At 43.2% G+C, this 20,532-nt stretch overlaps 1 protein-coding gene across 1 annotated transcript in view; it reads right to left on the reverse strand.

Annotated features, from left to right (window-relative positions):
• The window catches only part of VWC2 (von Willebrand factor C domain containing 2), a 720,747-nt gene that overhangs the window by 353,393 nt on the left and 346,822 nt on the right, over nt 1-20,532 (reverse strand). Inside the window, exon 3 of the mRNA XM_069216931.1 lies at nt 4,487-4,616. Within this exon, the coding sequence (XP_069073032.1) occupies nt 4,487-4,616 (130 nt within the window). The remainder of the gene's footprint in view (nt 1-4,486; nt 4,617-20,532) is intronic.

Consider the following 20,532-nt stretch of genomic DNA (forward strand, 5'->3'; position numbering starts at 1 on the left):
TGTTTTATCTTATCACATGCTCGTGACTGAACTGACTGTTTCTGATAATCTGTAGCTGCAATACACATGAAATCTTACGTGTGGTATGTACAAGCCGAGGGTGTAGATCTCCTGATGTTTTCAGCTTTATGTGGATGTTGTACCACAATGCTCTACTGAACAGAACAACCAGAAGAGGATACATACAGAGAAGAACTTTTCTCCCTGGTTTAATCGACGCAGTCTTCGAAATAGAAACTTCTCTGTGTACCTCATCGGAGGATATACACAACAGGCGGATGTCACTAATCGCCCAAGCACCTACTTCCCGCAGGAGAAGGCCACTTGCCTTTGGCACAGTCACATCCTTGGAAAGGAAAATTAATACTCTTCTAACTTCAATGTGGTGTCGATCCGTTTTCTGCTCAAACTCCTACTACAAAAAATGCCAACTGGAATTCGTAAATGTGACATCCAGCTGGGACTCTAATCACAACAGACAAGGACGATACAAGAGCTGACGAAATAACAGTGACTGTTTCTGCGAATGCATCGTGTCTACAGTGAAAGCCTTTCAATCGTTAAGCAGCCTGCCATTTTAGAAACCGTGCTAGTCAAGGGACGTTGTTTTCATTTGTCATCCACACTAGAGCACACTGGCTTTAAAGAACAAGGAGTCCTGTTGCTTAAAACAGAGCAGAGAGCTCGCAGTAATTAGAGGTGCCCCAGTGACTTCCCACAAGGTAAGCAGCACAAGTTCATTGATTCATCGCAGGCTGTTTTCAAGACACACAGAAGACGATACTAAGCCGGGGGCGATTTGCCAGCACTAATATCTGGAAAGGAAGGGTTGGCTCTTGAAATGAACATACACATGAAAGCTCAGGGCCTACGGCGTGGCCGAGTGACAGATGCGGATGCCTTGCGTGCCCCAGCACTCATGAACTGCGAAGCTCTGATCCATCACCCTTGCGGCTTCTTTAAAGTATAGGACAGGCACACTTACACAATACTGAAGCGGCTGTGTTCACCGTTACTATTGAATGTGGGCGAGATGAAGCACGTGACTTCAAGCGCATTGCTATACTTGGCGCTACCCTCTGTACCTTAACTAAATCATGGGGAAAATCAGTGAAAGCAAACTATTGATCAATCCCGCAGGATTCGAGCGCGCTCCCTTGAGGTGTAATACTTTAAGGAGCCTCGAGGTGAAGGAAGGTGCGCATGTTCAGATGGACTATGTTTCTAAAGGTAACACTCCCTGCGAGATGATAGGCGTAGACACATCCCAAAAGAGAGGAGAGTTAATTAAGGCAAGCATAGTCTAATGTCGAAATTCAGAATTAGAAGTCGCATTGCCTGCTCCCTGCAGAAGAGAACATTGCTCGCTGAACAATCAGACAACTGTGAGATGTGGATGGAATACTTCAAAGCAGACAAGTCTTGACTTTGAAATTGAAAGAGATGTTTTTTTTTCATGTAAATCCCATATGGGCCAGAACCTCATGATTGTTCTTTTATTCATGCAGCAGGGAAGTTGCCTTCATCTTTTTCCTTCATTTATTTTTCTGTGATTTTGCTTCCAGTAAAAAGAAACATAATCAACTATAAGGAAAGGTGTTTTTCCTTAGAACGTCTTCATTTCTTTTGCTCTAGCTTTAGCCAAAAAAAACAAAAACTGAATAAGCTTCAGCAATATAAACATGCTGACAAGTGAATACGTTTCATCAATGTACAATATTTGTCTGAGGCTGGTATGGAAGCCAGCATAATCTTAAACTTTTCAGTTTTCTTCCTGCGATCCGCAGTGTTCCAAATGATTCCAGTACACAAGATTATGCTTGCAAAGCAAAATAAAGTCACATTGAACATAAGGTGGAATTATGTGTTCACTCATTTGCACAGCTAATTTTAACTGGAAGAATTACATTTCTTACTTAAAAAAAATACGTCTTGCATTACTACTTTACCAAAAGCACTATTTCATTCATTAGCCCATTGATGGACATCTGTTATTGCTCAGTAGGCTTGACCAACTTGCAATATTCGAATCATTTTAATGGCTCCTGCTACTGCTGACTGAAAAAACGATTTGGTAACCAAGAAATTGAGACTTTTATAATGCCATTTTACAATGCCCAAAAGTGTTCCATCTGTCCCCTTGTTTAGCTGGATTTTTATGTAGGTGGTTTAAGTGAAGATGTCTTCAAGTCAGGGGAAGACATAATGAACGGCCATAAGAGGACTGGGCCTAGGATTTCCTTTTTGTTTTACAATTTTGAATATCTTATGTTCTACTTTGTGCTTGTGAACGTTTATGCGGTTTTATGTGTATAGACGACATATAAACGAAAGAAAATATAGTTTGAAAGGAACGTTTCCGCAGTACCATTCATGACTGTTCCTGGGTCACGGAGACTACTACCAGAGAGTCTTATCTATCTGGGAGAGCAAAACACAGGGGTCGTTCTAAAGTCTTCCCCAAACAGTTTATTTTGAGTTGTCCTATCCTGCATATAATAAGAAAATCAGTGGAAAGCCGTAATCATGTTAAAGTCCTCAGTCACAGCAGCATGAAGAAAACAAAATGGGAGGATGCTGCCTAGAAAATTGCCAGCAATATTCCAATGCGACTAATCTCTAAACAAAGAACCCCAATATGATGCAATGTTCAATAACCACTTTGACTCTGGTCAAGGGCTTCCTCAAAACCAGAAAAGCTGTACAGATTATGAAACAGCTACACAACCAGATAAATAGTGGCAAGCACTAAATAAATGATTGTAACATGAAATATAGAAGAGATAGACTGGACAAAAAATGAGCTAATAAAAGGGTAAAAGTGGTACAAGGCATTATTAATAAGGGATTGGGGCAGTTAGCAATAGAAGGATGACAGACCATACAGTTAATCCAACAGGAAGCATGTCCAGAAGGAGCATTTTAGAAAATAATGAACAGCAGTGGCAACAGGTCTCCAAACTTATGACCCAATCACAGTCACATTATTTTAAAAAGAAGGACACTTCATTCAAATAAGTAAACAAGACCATAGTGTCTTTCCAAGTGACTACGAGTCAGGTATTTCAAGAGGCAATTCTATCCAGGACATAGGTGCCCAGATGTACTAACATTTTGCACTGTGGATGCTACACTTTTTTGGTGCAGCCATGACGCAAAATGGTAGTCGAGATTTGCAAATCTAAGCACCTTCCACTTCACCGGGTAAGCATTAATGGGTTGGAACATGGGTGTTCCCATGCATCCACCCATGTATTTTGATGGAAACCCACACTTGCTAAAGGCAGTAAACCTGGGTTTTCACCAAAATTTTGTGCCTACCCGAGAGAGGAGTAACTAGGAAGATAATCGACATTTCTCTTCATTACCTCCTCTTTCCACGCATTTTGCATTGTGAAAGATGACTGTGCCTTGAAGGTTTTTTTTTTGTGCAGCAAGGTAACCCATCTCGGAAGGGTGCCTGTACTGGTGCATGCCTGCCTGACGTGCACTGGCGCTACCAGAGAGCAAACGTGGGTCATATATTAGTAGATATGGCACTTTTCGGTTCTCTCCTTTTCACGCAATGCAGTGCAAAAAGCTGTCTCGCTGCATTGTATTAAAACTTAGTAAAACTGTGCCTAACATTAATCCATAAAGTAGTTCCAAGCTTTCATTTTCAGGGCGAACTGTGTTCCACTAAGTCTTTAGCAATTTTTCATCAACTTTAGGTAGAGTTCAACAATTCTGGGGTATTTAACTAATGGACATTCATTTATCCAATTATAAATATTTTGAACAATATACAATCACTGCATATGGGTTTATGGACAGTAAAGTATGCATTCTATTAAAAATGAATAGAAAATCTGTGAAAAATATCTAGTGAAACTAAGATCCAAATAAAATCAAATGTTTTTTTTCTTTCACATAGCAGTTCGTTAAGTGTCCAAAAGCCAACATACTGTCAAGTAAATCCAATAGCAGAGTAGCAGTTATTTGTAGTTGGCAGTGCCGAATTTATGCAGGCGGTTACAGGCGACTGGCACTGGCTCACAGACAGAGTACGCCGGATGAAAAATAATTTGGAAGAGTGAGACAAAGACACATGGAGTGCAGAGTGGTAGAAAAAAAGCAGCGTTGGTACTGGGCAACCACAGCATTTGACAGCACTTGCAGCAAGCTCCTATAATTTTTTACAAATTAAGCACTGATAAGTGGTTAAATAGAAATTTAACCAAGAAAAAGTAAGCCACCAAGAAAAAACATGTAGGCAGAGGGGAAATAAGTTTCCAAAAGGAAACACCAGAGAACATCTGTGAAGACAGTGCACAGATTGCCCCATTCAAGAGAAGCTGTAGGAGGGTATTTTTTAAATACATTTTTGACCCCCATGTGCTCATTAAATAAAATAATGGAAAAAACACAGGAAGCTAAGTAGGCTTGCAGCGGGAGCCATTCTGTAATATTATGTGTGTAAATTTTTTCACGTAAACTGGCTACATACCCTTTTTGCAGATGGGGCAGCACTGTTCTGGGTCATACACTGGATCCACACATTCTGTCTGTGGACACGCGGACACTGTACAAAGCACATCTCCATTGGCTTCACAGCTACACCTTTCACATGGCGAAACCTGAAATACAAATACTCTTGTTTTATTACTGACACATTCTTTAAATTACATCACATTTCTATGTCAAATATGTTTTACTATTTTCAATAACTTTGCACTGTTCCACAGACACTCAAGATGTGTCTGTTTAATGCAAGCTTAGAAGGTCACATTACCAAATCTAGGGTTGAACAAACGCTTTTCTGGGATTTAAATATTGTTCTTTGACACCTGATTGGCTCGCCATTCGAGCCGTTATACTATGGAATAATGCAGAACCTTACAAAGAAGATAGTCTTTGAGGTCAAAGTTACATTTTTGTATAGGGTTAGTGGCTTGCAGGCTTTGGGCCTCATTATGATTTTGGAGGTCCGTGGACCTCTATGGTAGCAGTGACTGTCCTACCTACTGCCGTAACTTTGGTGGACTGCCAGAAGACAGCCAGCAGACTGCCATAGTCTGTGCAGTAGGGACTGCGGCTGTCCTGGCCATGGCGGCCAATGTTGGACATCCCGGCATTGGGTCTGCCATGGCCATTACGACCTGCAGGACCGCCAAGCCCTCATAAGCAACCCCACTGTCATGGAAAGCTTGGCAGTCAGACAGGTAAGAGGCCTAAAACAGGGGCCCCCGGAGGATATGGCCCCATGGATGGTGAAGCAGGGGCCCATGTGGGCCCCCCAAAATCTTTTGTTGTTCGGGGGCACACTGTGTCCTGTGCATGACATGGTGCATGGGAACAGTACGCCTTCCATGCTGACAGGTAGGGAAGCATGCCCAGCAGTAGCTTCATTCTACTGCTCCCTGCATCCCCCAATCAGTCATGACAGCCCCATGTTGAACTCGTAATCTGGCCTGGCACAGTTTGAAAGACCGTCACGGTATTGGTCCAGCAGTCCGACCGCCAAACTGGTTATGAGGCCCTCTGTCTAAGGGAGAGCCGTATGTAGATGGCAACAGTACAATGTAGCATTAAAAACATACCTTCAGTTTAAAAAAAAAAGCTGTGTCAGCTTTTTGCATCAACCAGACAATAACATTGCCAGCTTTCTTCTACAATTCTCAAAATGTGGAATATAGGTTTGTTGCACATCCTTGATGTTAAATTGATTCAATGTTAAATTGATTTGAAGTTACATTTATTGGACTATCAAGATATTTCAACTGTGTGAGGCTTTTACACCTCCACATCACATTCCGTTTCCAATACAGTACTGTCAGTTGTATTGTTAGCACACTTCTAAATATGCTGCATGCACTTTCACCTTGTAAGGTAGGAACTACATTGATGTTTTTAGGAACATTCATAGCTGACAGTTGCTGAGGAGTCACATTGACATTAGTTCCCACATTTGCTAAGCATTGTGTTGAACAACAAACTAGAAAGGAGGTAGGAGTAGGTCAGCCTGTGCTAAAGATGATCTTGCCTCTTGTGGCAACTGCATTCTGTGTAGGTCATATCTCAAGCCAATGATGTAATATTTTAGAGATTGCTAATGTTCTTTCATGGAATGCTGTTTTGTTATGTTGTGATCCAGTACTGCCTATTTGGGTGCCTTGGATGGTCTGAGGTTCAAAGTTGACAGTTAAAAGAAACCTATTATATTACTATTTAGGGATGGAAGATCAAAATGTTTTTGATCATTTGCCTGAATATAGGGCAGCAAAAGACAAAGGCCCTCATTCTGACCTTGGCGGGCGGCGGAGGCCGACCGCCAAAGTCCCGCCGTCAGGTTACCGTTCCGCGGTCGAAAGACCGCGGCGGTAATTCTGACTTTCCCGCTGGGCTGGCGGGCGGTCGCCTTCAGACCGCCAGCCAGCCCAGCGGGAAAGAGGCTTCCACGATGAAGCCGGCTCGGAATCGAGCCGGCGGAGTGGAAGCTGTGCGACGGGTGCAGTTGCACCCGTCGCGTATTTCACTGTCTGCGCAGCAGACAGTGAAATACATTTAGGGGCCCTCTTACGGGGGCCCCTGCAATGCCCATGCCAGTGGCATGGGCACTGCAGGGGCCCCCAGGGGCCCCGCGACCCCCCCTACCGCCATCCGGATCTCGGCGGTCCGACCGCCGGGATCTGGATGGCGGTAGGGGGGGTCGGAATCCCCGCGGCGGTGCAGCAAGCTGCGCCGCCGCAGAGGATTCAATGGGGCCGCGGTACACTGGCGGGACCCCGCCAGTGGTGCCGGTCCGACCGCGGCGTTACCGCCGCGGTCGGAATCCCCATTGGAGCACCGCCGGCCTGTCGGCGGTGCTCCCGCGGTCCTCCGCCCTGGCGGTCAAAGACCGCCAGGGTCAGAATGACCACCAAAGTATTAGATCAGTATAAAATTGCTGTGAAGCAACTTGATATCTATGTTCAAGAAAAGGTAAACATAGTGGTTCATCATCTTAAAAGTTTCAGACGAGAGTAAGGGCCAAAAGAGCCAACCGTATCTTACATCACTCCAATAAAGGCATAGGCTGTGTATTGTAATTTTGAAGGGTTCAAATCACAGCTAATCTGTTATTAAGTTGTTTCCAGTTGTTATTCTAAAAAGGCTAAACAACAGCTTCTCGCTTGTTAAAATTCCTAATTAGATAAAGCTGTAATATAGGCAAATTTATTGAGTGGGCATAAGGAGAGTCTCAGTAATAAGAAACTTCTTACCCATATCATGGATACAGATAAAGTAGACACTAATAGCAAGCCTCAATTATGCAAACAGAGCACCTGGAGAGCTAAAGGAAGAGGTGTTGTCCGAACACAGTTTTATAGGTGTTGCTCTTTTGGCCTCATTACGAGTGTGGCGATCCCATAAGTGGTAGTGGTTAGGACCGCTAATGTTGTGGTGGTCCGACCATCAGGGAACCGCAAGCTCTGTCAGGATCTTGTATCAAGGCACCTGGCGGTGGATATCGTAATCCATCCAGCCAGTGCTGCATGCAGCACTTCCCTGCGGATTATGACCTTGTTCGGACCTTGTTCGCCGGCAGCCTTTTCATGGCGGTTACACCGCCATGAAAAGGCTGGTGGAGAACAGGTACAGGGGGCCACAGGGGGCCCATCCACTGCCCATGCGCTTGGCATGGGCAGTGCAGAGGCCCCTCTGCCCAGCACCCTCGCAATATTCACTGTCTGCTTTGTAAACAATGATCATTGAAAGGGCGCTTGTGCAACCTGCTGGCTACAGCATTGTCGCCAGTTCGATTACAAGCCAGAGACAATGCTACAGCCTGTTTCCCCTAGGACGATGTGAGGTTCCCCCCCCCCCCTACCGACCTAGCAGGAAACTCATAATAACTCCAATGGGGAGGTTGCAAGGAATTTGGTGGACAGGCTTTCACGTCTGCCAATTGAGAAATTATGCCTTTTTTTTCTAAGGTCTAATTTTATTAGTTGTCCCACTATAACAAAGGAATGTTGGAGGTGCAATAAGGTAGAACATTTTGATAAAATTTGTAGAGCGGTCATGTGAGTTACTGCCAAAAATGTTCAAGGCCATGGTACCTCTGAAGATGATGAATTGGTCCTTTCTGTAGAGGTTGTGGAAAAAGGGCGTGCTCAGAATGATAAACAGGGATCTCCATGTACCCATAACCATTGAGGGTGTAGTAGTACTATTACTTCTGGATTCTGGTGCAAGGATCACAATTATTTCGATAGAAAAATATGAAAGCATTCAAAGGTAGAAAAATAAATTTGATTGGTTGTTTTTGGGCATAAGTACATTTTCAGACCAAGAAGATAAAAGGGAAAGTGTATGTGGCTCACAAGGGAATCAATGTATTTCGATAGTGGCACCAGGCTGATTTCAACATGGTCATCAGACCTGGAAAGAAAAAAACTGTTTCTGTAAATTGACCAAATTGGAGGGACATTTAAGTCAAGTTTCCAAGAAAATGTGCGAGAAATCTATATTTTTTTCACCCTATCCAAAGAAACAATCGGAGTGCTTGAGTTAAACAATGGCTATAGGTTGTAGCATGAAATGTAAGGGGGGCATGTTAGAAAGTTGATTATCATTTGGGGTGGGTGACCTCATACGAAAGTAAATTATTGTCAGGGTGAACCCTCAAAATCACTAAATTACCTGAGCTCAACCCCTGGTATCTATGGCACAAAGCAGACAGGCTTATTAAAGGGCACAGTATAAAGTATATATGCAGTACCAAAACAGTACTAAAATAAATCAATAACAATCCCAAACCAAATTAGAAAAATAGAGAAAATATAGTATAGAAAATGACACAAACATCCAATAAGTGGGACCAGAGATATATGTTTTTTTGTATTATTTCCTGTCAAAAAGCACAAGAGCCAATGGTAGTCAATGGTAGCAAAAGATAGGGACCTAGGTGCAATTTGAGGCTGACCGTGATGGAGAGCATGTTGGTTACACCACGTGGATTTGTGAAAGCCTGGAAGTTGAAAGTTTGAAAAGGTTTCTTAGTACTAATTCAGAAAGAGACTTTGTCACTTTCTTGACAAAAAACATTGACATTTCTTTTAAGCCCCAAAGCAGAATGGCATTTTGGCACCTTTTGGGAAGAAAAATCCTTCCAGTGAAATTGTAGCTGCCGTTGTGGAACCAAAGGCCGGGTACTTGAAGCATGATGGCCGGGTACCTGAAGCATGATAGTGCTGCTGATGCTCTGGAGCTTTTAAGAGGATGAGTACACTTCTAAGGCCCACATGACTTCAGGGGAAAGCACTTAGAGACTCTGGATGTCAGGCAGAAGCCAACAGCAAAGTTCAGTCAAGGTCAAGTTGCCACAGCATAGCTAGGCAAGTCTCAGAATAATGCATCTTGTAGCTGACCCTTGTAGTCCACTTCTTTGTACTGGGTAAAAGAGGGAGCAGGTCTAGCCTTCAGTGCTCCTCAGGTCACACACAGCAGCTGCATTCCTTTTCTGATCTTCAGCAGGTCCAGAAAATGTTCTGAGGAGGGTTCCTTGTGGTGGCATATTTATGGCTAGAACTAGTTTGCGGGTGGGGTGACTCGGGGGCACTCCCTAATGAATGGGGCAATAGTTCCTAGGCCTTAGTCTACTTACTGTTTCAGTAGTTCCTTTTTGCCTTAGTCAAACAGGCCCAAAATGCAGTGTGTAAGGGCCACTCTAAGATTGCAAAAGTCTTTAGTCACAATAGACGTGGGATGTGAGAGATGAGTGGGTCTAAAGGGGCATATCATCCTTCCACATTTAACATTTAACAATAACATCCAATTTTAAGCAGGCTCTGGACCTTCAGCAAAAAGTGAGACCAAAGTCTTCAAGGGCAAAGCAACGCCTACCTTGCAACCAGAAATGGGGAAACACATGCATTGAGTTCTGGTTCTGAGATTGATCATTTCAAGGAGCAATATTTTCACACATGCCTTAGACTGGTCCTTCAGATAGAACTTGAAACTGTGGTGTCAGCAGTCCCTACCTTGAATGTCCAGCTGAGCTCAGAGGCATCATCCCTGCTCATTCCTGTCTAACTGTAAATCAAGGTGGTCTACTGTGTTGCTCCTTGTAGGAATTACACACCTCATTATTGGCTAAGTATAAGCTAAGCAGCTGCTGGAGAGTGTTGGAAAATGGGTTATTGGTAAGGGCAGGTAGGTACCTACACTTAGCAATAGGCCACTAACCTCCACTTAGGTCCAGTTAGGTCTCAGTAAATTAAACCCAGCTCAACCCTTGGTAGCTTGGCAACGAGCGTCAAGGCTTAACTTAGGAGACAGAGTGTAAAGCATTCCAATATCACACAACAGTAATTAAATAAAACACAGGAAACAGTTTAAAAATCCAAAACCAATGTATAAAAATAGATTATATCTTTATCTTTAAAATTACACAGAAACTAATAAAATCGGATAAGGGGAACCGGAGATATGAATTTTCAAAGAATTATTGTTTTTTAGCACCTAGAAACAAAAAGCGCCAATCGGGTCGTCTGGTTGCACCTCGACCGGGGCAAAGTCAAACTTTAAGGCCGACCGCAAAGGAGCCCGGCTCGGCTACAGGCCTCGGTCAAAAGTTTACCTTCGCACTTAGTCGTTTTTCTGAAGATTTTCTTCAGCGGGACAAACCTGCCAGTCCAATCCAACCTCCTGGAACTCTTATCCGGATACGCGTCCCGGGAATCGTCAGTGGAGATTTTTACCTACGGACTAAGTCGATTTTTCGAGGTGAAAATCCTTCAACCGGGGTAAACCTGGATCTTGATCCGATGCCCTTGGAGCCCTCCTCGGATACGCTGGCTGGGAGGTCACGGTCAACTTTTTACCTTCGGACTTAGTCTCTTTTTTGGAGATTTTCTTTACAAGGACGAACCTGCAAATCAGGCCGGGTCGCGGTTGAGGCAAGCCGACTAGAGTTGCCACGGCGGATCGGTCCCTCTATGGAGCTTTTTTTCAAAAGTTCTCCAAACTTCTGGGGCTTCTCCCAGATGTTCTTTTAAGGTTCTTTTGGGGTCCACAGCTCACCCCAAGGCTCCAGAAGCTCTGAGATGATCATGGGGGGGGGTGGACCTTGGGCGGACTACAACTCCCAGAATGCACCTGGCGCAAACTAATTTTTGGCCACTGGGCTGTGGTCAGCTGGTTGATTTCTTCAGGAGTTGGTGCAGGGGACTCTGGTTAGCAATTTTTCACCTGTAGCAAACAGGGAGTCCCTCCTTGAACCAGTTGAAGCCAGGCAAAGTCCTTCTTGTGGTGAAGCCCAAGTGTGCAGCTGGTGCAGTCCTTCTCAGTGCAGGTTCCAGGTGCAGGCCAGGGGTCCAGCAGGGCAGTCCTTCTTCTTCTGTAGTTCTTCCTGGTAGGGATGTGGTAGGGGACTGAGGTGTGGGTGCAGGTCTGCCAGTTTTATCCTTGCTCCTGGGTGAAAAACAAGGGGGTCCTGGTTCTCCAATCAGGTGCAGGGTCCTTCCCCCTGTGATGACTACTTCCTGGGAAGTGTGGCAAAAATCAATCCCAGGAAGCAACATTCCTCAAAAATCCATCATGGCTGAAAAGGATTTTTGGAGGTTACATCTGGCTGAGCCCACCCACTAGTGTGGGTAAAAATCATAAACACACCCCTCTCCTGCCCTCTCCTAATCTAATCAAGGGGGCACCTAGTTGTCTGGGGTTGCAGGATGTGGGGGTGTTGCTGGGTTGTTCCAAATGTCTTTCTCTGCCTTTGAAGACCAGTTTGGCAGCCCTCCCCTTTCCTGCCTCACTATCTGCTGAGGGGAGATTCCCTTTCCCAGGCACATCCTTTTTGTTCAGCCCAGGCCACTTCACACATTATCAAGGCAGACTGGCCAATCAGAGAAGGGCACTACAGAGCTGAAATTGGCAACTTTTCAGGTAGAGTTTAAAACTCTTTACCTGAGCTAGTTATATTAAATCCAACAATTGTAAGTTCTGGGATTTAATATAACAATTAAACTTGAGGTATCCGACATTTAAGGGGACTTTGTGAATTAAAATAAATTCTGTCCATTTTAGCCTATGGAGGCCATTCACTACAGTGAGGAAAATCAAATCTGGCTATTTTACCTCACCAGGACTTATAAAACTATATATATATATATATATATTTATATATATATATATATATATGGTCCCTACATATAGTTGCATGGCACCAAATCGTAGGGGCACATAGGGCACACCTTAGGGGTGACTTAAATGTAAAAATAAGGTAGTTTAAGACTTTGGAAGTACTTTTAATTTCCAAAGTCGAATTTGGATATAACTTTAGTTTAAAAGCAGCAGCAAGTTAGAAATAACACTGGTCACCTAAGCAGCACCACGTATGCTGAGGACCCTAAACCTACATGCCCTACCATATACTAGGGACTTATAGGTAGGTTGACATAGCCAATTATAATTAGCCCAATTTGCATACTTATTTTACATAGAGCACAGGCCCTGGGACTGGTTAGCAGTATCTAGTTCACTAGCATAATCAAGAAAACACCAGCAAAAAGTGAAAAATGAGGGCAAAAAGTTAGGGGGACTCTGCAATTAGCCCTGTTTTCTCACGATTAACATAAAAAATATGTAACTAAAACATAGTTTACACAATTACTATTCAATAAAATAATTATCAATTATGACATAATTGTTATTCAATTATTCATTAATTTCCCACCCTATACTCATACAAATCAAGAAGCCCACACCTAAAATACAATAAAAAAATATTTTTCTATGATTTACATATGTAAAATCAATTAAATAATTAATGATGAATAATTATTTGTTAATTAATTAATATGTTGTTAACTTTCCAGCTTGGACTCCCACAAACCTAGCATCCCACAATTAAAATAGCAGTCAAACAAATCAGTGTTCCGTAGTTTACATGAATTGAATTAATTAAATAAATAATTAAAAAATACGAATACATTGTTAAGTAGTTATTATTTAATTCACTTCCCACCCTAGACCCCCTATACACTTATCAGCCTGCAACTAAAAAAATAAGTAAAAAAAATTATTATTTCATAAAATACATAATTAAAATCTATTAAATAATTAATAATTCATAGTTAATTGTTCAAGATTAATTTATTAACTTCCCACCCTATACCCCTACAAACCTAACAGCCCACAAATAATATACAATGAAAAGAAATCAATATTACATAACTTGCATAGTAAATATCAGTCATATAATTAAATAAAATTCATTATACAACTTCCCACCCTATTCCCCTATAAATCAACAGTCAGCTATGAAACAATAAATTACTATAAAAAAATAAATGCAAAATTCTAAATCACTTAAAATTACAAGCTATTTAAAAAAATAAAATATTTTATATAAACACTAATGATACATAAAATTGATATATCAACTAAACGCATTCACATAATTAAAAATGATATTGTAACCACTATATTACTAAACAAAATACTGAAAACATCAATATTATTTAAAATGATGTGACTTACCTCAAATAATTATTTTCTTGGCAACAATATTTGCACATCACATTATCTGTGTATCACAATATCTATTTTATGAGGTTTCTGCATGCCAATGTTTTAGATCAATATTTCGTCAAAATACAACCACATTTCAGGTTACAAAAGGAAGGAAAGTGGTGTCTGCATCATGCCCATTTTTGGATAGTTAAGGCCTATACATGTCTGATGTTTAGACAAAATATCAGAGAAAAAATATTGTATGGACAAAATATTGTGTCACGGATAGAGAGGACAACAATATTGTGAAGATAGGTTTCTATAGGTAAGCAAAGTTTTAGTATATATAACTCCACATACTTGCATTTTGGTAATACGAATATGTGAAAATAAATGTATTTTGAAAAGCAAACATTTCGTACCGGCTTGTGCTATCTCGTGGATCTGCCCAGATGAATGGATTGTGATCTGGGGCAGGCATTCTCAGGAAAGAGGATCATAACTCCACATATATGTACCATGACAGTATATATATCTACAAGGTATATAGGAGTTAAGAATAATAAATCTATTCTTTCCTATGTGCACTTACCATCTCAATATTTTTGTCCTTTGTATTTTTGACACAATATTCTGTCCACACAATTTTCTGTTTCCAATATTCTGTCAGTGATCCTTTTGTTCTGAGCTGTGGTTTCAAGAAATCCATTGATGCCTTTAATGTGGCGCAATGGGACCTTGACAGTAAGCCTATCTCAAGCCAATGATGTAATATGTTACAGCTTTCTCTAACATACTATAACGTGTGGTACCGGACAAAATCTTACATGTTGTTGGGTTCTTTATTAATTCAGTAACAGACTGCTGCTTCAAAAAAAAACAAAAAGTCGGTTTCGCACTGCTGTCTCAAAGAAGGCCGCTGTGCACCACTGGGCCAGCTATGAGCTCCAAATAAAGTGGGCGGTAATCCACCAGAGGAGAAGAGGTCCTGACCTCCACCACCCCGGCAGTTGGCAGCTGCATCTGTACTCTTCTCCTGTATGTAATCAGAATAGGCATTTCCTGGCAGCTCATGTGTAATAGCAAGACTGCAATCCCCATAAGGAATGGTGGTAGCGTGGCCACAGGGCTGACTATTGGCAACTATGGGTATTTAACTAAGTTTTCATCTCCACTTGTGGGACATGCACAGTCCCTTTCAGTTGGAGGGGGGGACTTAATGTAGTTTAGTCCTGCCTGCACTCAGAACTGGCATTCCCTGGTGGCCCATGTGTGATTGCAGGACTGCAAGCCCCATAAGGAATGGCATCAGGGTAGCCGCAGGACTGACCATCAGCAGCTGGGGGTATTTAACTGAGCTTTCATCTCCACTGCACGGGACACAAGAGGGATGCGCCGAGGCACGTGCCCGGGCGAAGACCGGGTCACAAGCAGGCCGATGTACACCAATCTGCAGCAGGACAAGGCTAGGCTGGGCCACCCCTCTTTGATCGGAGTTTTAATTTTTGAAAAAGTAAGGTAGGACTGTTTTCAACCTAATTCTCTTGGCTGATTGTTATTCACTGGATATTGCTTAAAAGATGGAGAAGAATAAATCTACACAACAACCTAAAGCGTGAAGTCCAGGGGCTGTGTCTTACCCCCAATTACCTTCTATTTGTCCTCTGCTATGGGGGCTACATCCACAGAACTTGAACTTGTGGAAACCCGCATCAAAGCAGTACAAAAACTGATGAGCGTCCCACAAGGGTCTCCCTCAAGACCACCGCTGGAAGAGGGACCTGCTGCACCCTCTCGTAATCATGCTAAAGGTCCCCAATCTTCAAGTCCATGCATTGTACATGACTCTAACATTGACATGTCTATTATTGTTTCTTCCAGTCCCGTCCCAAATACATCGAAACCCCTGCCTCTCAAACGGAAGGGAAACAAAGATAAAAACTTGAGGGGAGAGGTCAAAGCCAATAAGTTGAGACCGAAGTCTGTCATATTTGAGGCTTCATCCTCTCCATATGGATGTGATGCCGATCTCAGTTCGGCCTTGGTGAATATCTGTAAACCTCTTTTTGATAACTTGATGTCACTGATAAAAGATTACAGGCAGTAATTGCACAACTCAGCCTCCTACATGAAAATATAACATATTTGCATGACTGCCAGGTTAATTCTCAGCCAAATCTCCAGCTACAACCGTCACAACCAAGCCCTACCGTTGCGCCACTGACATTTCGGTAGCATCAAGCTCTGTGCAGCTTATTAACAATTACAGCCAACTCCTGTTAGAACATTCTAGGCAACCCTCTCAAAATCCTGATGTCATGAACCATACCCAAAGACTATGGCCAAACACTTGCCAGCAATGGGACAGAATTTGGGGAGGTAATGATGAAAATTGTGGATGACTGATCCAATTGCAATTAACCCAGGACTGTACGCCTTTTGTCATAGTACTTGCAGGCCTTTCACCTCTTTGTGAGGACCGAATAAAAAACTGGCAGATGCTTAAATGCTGCGTGGTTCATTGGCTCAAGATAAAATAAGACTGGGGTAAAAATGTGATGGATGACATCCTTATGATTCGCAGAGTAGGCCATGCCCTTAAGACTATCAAAGAGGACTGCATGGTTGTAAGCTTTAGAAATTTGTGTCGGGCAAGTTCTTTATTGCACCACTGGAGCTTCTCAGCTTCTGGAGAAAACAAAGATATCTGCACTCCCCTTTATCTATTTTTATAGGCCAACAATTTTCCCCTAATTTGGGAAACAGGAGTCTTGTCTTCGAGGAGCATTAGTGATCATAGCCCAGAGGAGCTCTGCATATCCTGTCCAGTTATGGTAGTAATTAATTTAACATGTCCTGCAAATTTGCAACATTTAAAAAAAGGGGATATGGTTAAAATGGGAAAACTGGACCAGGAAAAGTTCTTTGCTGATTTAGTCATGGGGAAGACTGAGGAAGTGATGTTTTGTTTGCCAGGTTCTGCTGATCCTCAAGTTATCCTCAGCAGTTTTAACAAACTTTGTAACACCATCTCTAGTCTGATGATCTCTAAAAGGAGACTCACCAATCCCCCTAAACATTGTTGGTTCAATCACACGTGCTCCGCCACCACAAAGCAACTAAAGCAGACAACTAGATCTAGGCCTAGGAATACGTATGAAATTAGCGAAGCAAGGAAGTTATATAAATTGGCCCTCAAATCCAAAAATAGGCAAATTAGAGAGAAGGCATGGGAGGACCTAAAAGTAGCTGCAAAATTGAGGGATTGGAAGGGCTTTATGGAGGTTATAAATCACCCTTTTTGCATAAAATAAACATTTTTAAATGGAATGCTACATTACATATGAAAGATGGTTGTCTCACTTTTCCAGCATTTTGTAAGCTAAACCATCTAATCCATCAGTTCGTCCCACCTCCAACCTTTCTTTAGACAGGGAAACTCCCTTTTCTTCACAGTTGTTTTGAGTGGTAGTCATTCCCTCGCTTAATCTAATGAAGTTAGTGATGTAGAATCTCTAAAAGCATTGTGGTAAAAGCTCCTGGTCCAAATGGGGTCCTCATCAATGCATTTAGGCTGAAGCCATCCTTTAGGTCCTCTCTGTTAACTAATGTTTTCCAAGCAGCTGTAACTACTGAAATTCCATGCTCTTGGATAAAATCCACAACAGTCCTCATCTTCAAGAAGGGTGACAGAGGGAATCCATTATGTTATTGTCCAATTTCCCTCTTAGACTCTTCTGTTAGACAATTAGGTGCAGTAATCTTGCAGAAATTGGAAGATTGGGCTACAGATATGGTCTTCCTTTCTGAAGTTTAATTTGGTTGGTTTTCATCCAGGGGTGGATACTGTAGCGCAATCCCTTAACCTTCTCCTGATCACTGAAAAATATGTTAAGGCTACAGAGGGTTTGCTACACATAGCCTTTGTTGACCTATCTAGCTCGTTTGGCCTAGCTGACAGGGGTAGATTGTGGGCTCTCATGAGCAAGGCAGGGGTTGACCACTCCATCACTGAACTCCTCCAATGCTTGCACTGGGACATGCTGGCCCAAGTGTGCCATAGTTCAGGTTGGAAGTGCATGCCCTTTTTTCAGGTTCTAAAGGGGGTCAGACAAGGGTGTATATTAGCCCCTTTGCTGTTTCTCTTTGATATCAACTCATTAGATAGAGTATTGCAGGCAAAAGGGAAGAACTTGGCAAATATATGGGACTGGCCTATGCCTGGTCTCCTTTATGCCGACGATGCTGTGCTCTTAGCACACACCTCAAACGGGATCCAGGTATTATTTGACTCATTTAATTAGTCCAGGGTGGATCTGGATGTAAAGGTCAACCACACAAAATCATTCATCATGACCCTTTGCCCTAGATCCCCTCATGACCACAAGTTTGTCACTGATTGGACTCCTATCACTAAGGTCTCAAATTTTAATTACATTGAAAGTTTATTGGACACAAATTTGAAATGGGATGCGCTCTTGGAGCAAAGAAAACTTAAAATGGATAATGTCAGCAATGATATCTTTATGCTTGCAAAACGTCTTGAACATTAGCCAGCCAGGGAGCTGATTTCTCTTTATACAGCTAAATGCCTCCCTGGGCTCATATGGGGCAGGGGTGTGGGGATATGTGTATTGACATTCCCTGAAAAATGGAAACACGCCGAAATCTGCGCCCTCCTCAAGAAGCCCAAAGCAGACCCCAATGACCTCAAGAACTTCCGACCCATCTCCCTGCTCCCTTTCCCAGCAAAGGTGATTGAAAAAATCATCAACACACAACTAACCAGCCACCTCGAAGACAACGGCATCCTAGACCCCTCCCAGTCCGGCTTCAGACGAAACCACAGCACCGAAACCGCCCTTCTCGCCGCCACAGACGACATCAGATGCCAAATGGACAACGGCAAAACATCAGCCCTCATCCTCCTGGACCTATCTGCCGCCTTCCCTGAAATCACGCCTCCACGAAACCGGAATTCAAGGAAAAGCCCTCGACTGGATCGTCTCATTCCTCTCCGGCAGAACCCAGAGAGTCCGCCTCCCCCCCTTCCGCTCCGAAGCCACCAACATCATCTGCGGCGTCCCCCAAGGCTCATCCTTCCGCCCAACGATGTTCAACAACTACATGGCCCCCCTCGCACAAGTGGCCCGACAACACAACCTCAGAATTCTCACCTACGCCGACGACACCCAGCTCATCCTCTCACTCACCAAAGACCCGTGCACTGCCAAAACCAACCTCCACGAGGGAATGAAATCCATTGCCAAATGGATGAGAAACAGCCGTCTGAAACTGAACTCGGACAAGACGGAGCTCCTCATCCTCGGACCCACCCCCTCCGCCTGGGACGACTCCTGGTGGGCCACCGCACTAGGAACCCCACCGACACCATCCGACCACGCTCGCAACCTGGGCTTCATCCTCGACTCCTCCCTCACCTTGTCTAAACAGGTCAATGCAGTCTCCTCCTCCTGCTACAACACACTCCGCATGCTCCGCAGAATCTACAAGTGGATCCCGACAGAAACAAGAAGAACAGTGACACAGGCCCTCGTCAGCAGCAGGCTGGACTACGGCAACGCACTCTACACAGGCATCCCAGCAAAAGACCTACTACGCCTCCAATGCATCCAAAACGCCTCCGCCCGGCTGATCCTCAACGTACCCCGCCACAGCCACATCTCCCACCACCTGAGAAACCTTCACTGGCTCCCCGTGGACAAAAGGATCACTTTCAAGCTTCTTACCCACGCTCACAAAGCGCTCCACAACACCGGGCCAGCCTACCTAAACAACAGACTCAGCTTCTACACCCCCACCCGTCAGCTCCGCTCCACTAACCTCGCCCTCGCCGTCGTCCCCCGCATCCGAAGAAAGACCTCCGGCAGCAGATCCTTCTCATACCTCGCCGCCAAAACCTGGAACACCCTCCCCACCACCCTGCAAGAGACTCAAGACCTACTCACCTTCAGAAGACTCCTCAAGACCTGGCTCTTCGACCAGTAACAACAGCTCCCCCCCCCCCAGCACCTTGAAACCCTCACAGGTACGTAGTGTGCTTTATAAATCCTATGATTGATTGATTGATTGATTGTTGATGTCTGCAAACTAGTGAAAATACATTTTACCCAGACTGCTAGCGGCACCCAGAAGTACTGCCAGCATCATTACCCACAAAGATTTGATTAAAGTTGCTCCACTCCTACTGTGGATAAAAATATGGAGTTTCCCCACATCAAGAATTCTCGGCAGGTACTTGCTGAATATATTAATCTGGACCATGGCGCTAAAGTCGCATGGTTAGCTTACATTAAAAAAAATCTTTGGATGAACTAGGCGTCCCCCATCTATTCTCCTCACCATCCGACAACAATAGCAGTACGAGAACCTCGTTTGCTCCCATTTTCAAAGACAAAGGGATTTGTCATTGGTGACCAGAGCACAGGCTATGAATACCGTTCAGTATCATATGGAGATTACATCTAAGGAAAGGATACAACCGTACTTTAGGATTTATCTATTTCATTTTAGGGTATTTATAGCACACTTTTTGGTGGCCTTCCCAGAGCAGGGTGGTTGGTTTGCTTGTTTACCTTGCTGTCGCTGTGACAATACTAGCAAGCAAACTTCTACCCGTTTTGCGTTTTTCGTAATTTTTACATGTCTCCAAGAGTTCGCTTCCTACAGCCCATTTTACATTTATCAAATCTGAGATCAGATAATATAGCCCTTAAGTTCCTGCAATACTTGAATTCTGAGCCACTCTGCCACGTGGTAATTAACTACGTATGTTTTGCTATAAGTATTTGAAGAACTCTGAGTCTACCTGTTCAACCACTTTTGCAATTAGTATAAATATTTTCTCTTTAGTTTTTTAATTAATATTTACATGATTTTATTGATGTATTTTATGTTTTTAAATTGTATGCTTGACATTTTTTGTTGCGTCTTTTATGGTTGTAACTGCTGAATAAAGGTTTTTTTTAATTATTTGATTATGATGATGGTGCCATAGACACTGGTGGAGGATTGTGTCTGTGCCGGGAAGGC

Source organism: Pleurodeles waltl, chromosome 2_1 (genome assembly GCF_031143425.1).
Source record: "Pleurodeles waltl isolate 20211129_DDA chromosome 2_1, aPleWal1.hap1.20221129, whole genome shotgun sequence".
Classification (NCBI taxonomy): domain Eukaryota; kingdom Metazoa; phylum Chordata; class Amphibia; order Caudata; family Salamandridae; genus Pleurodeles; species Pleurodeles waltl.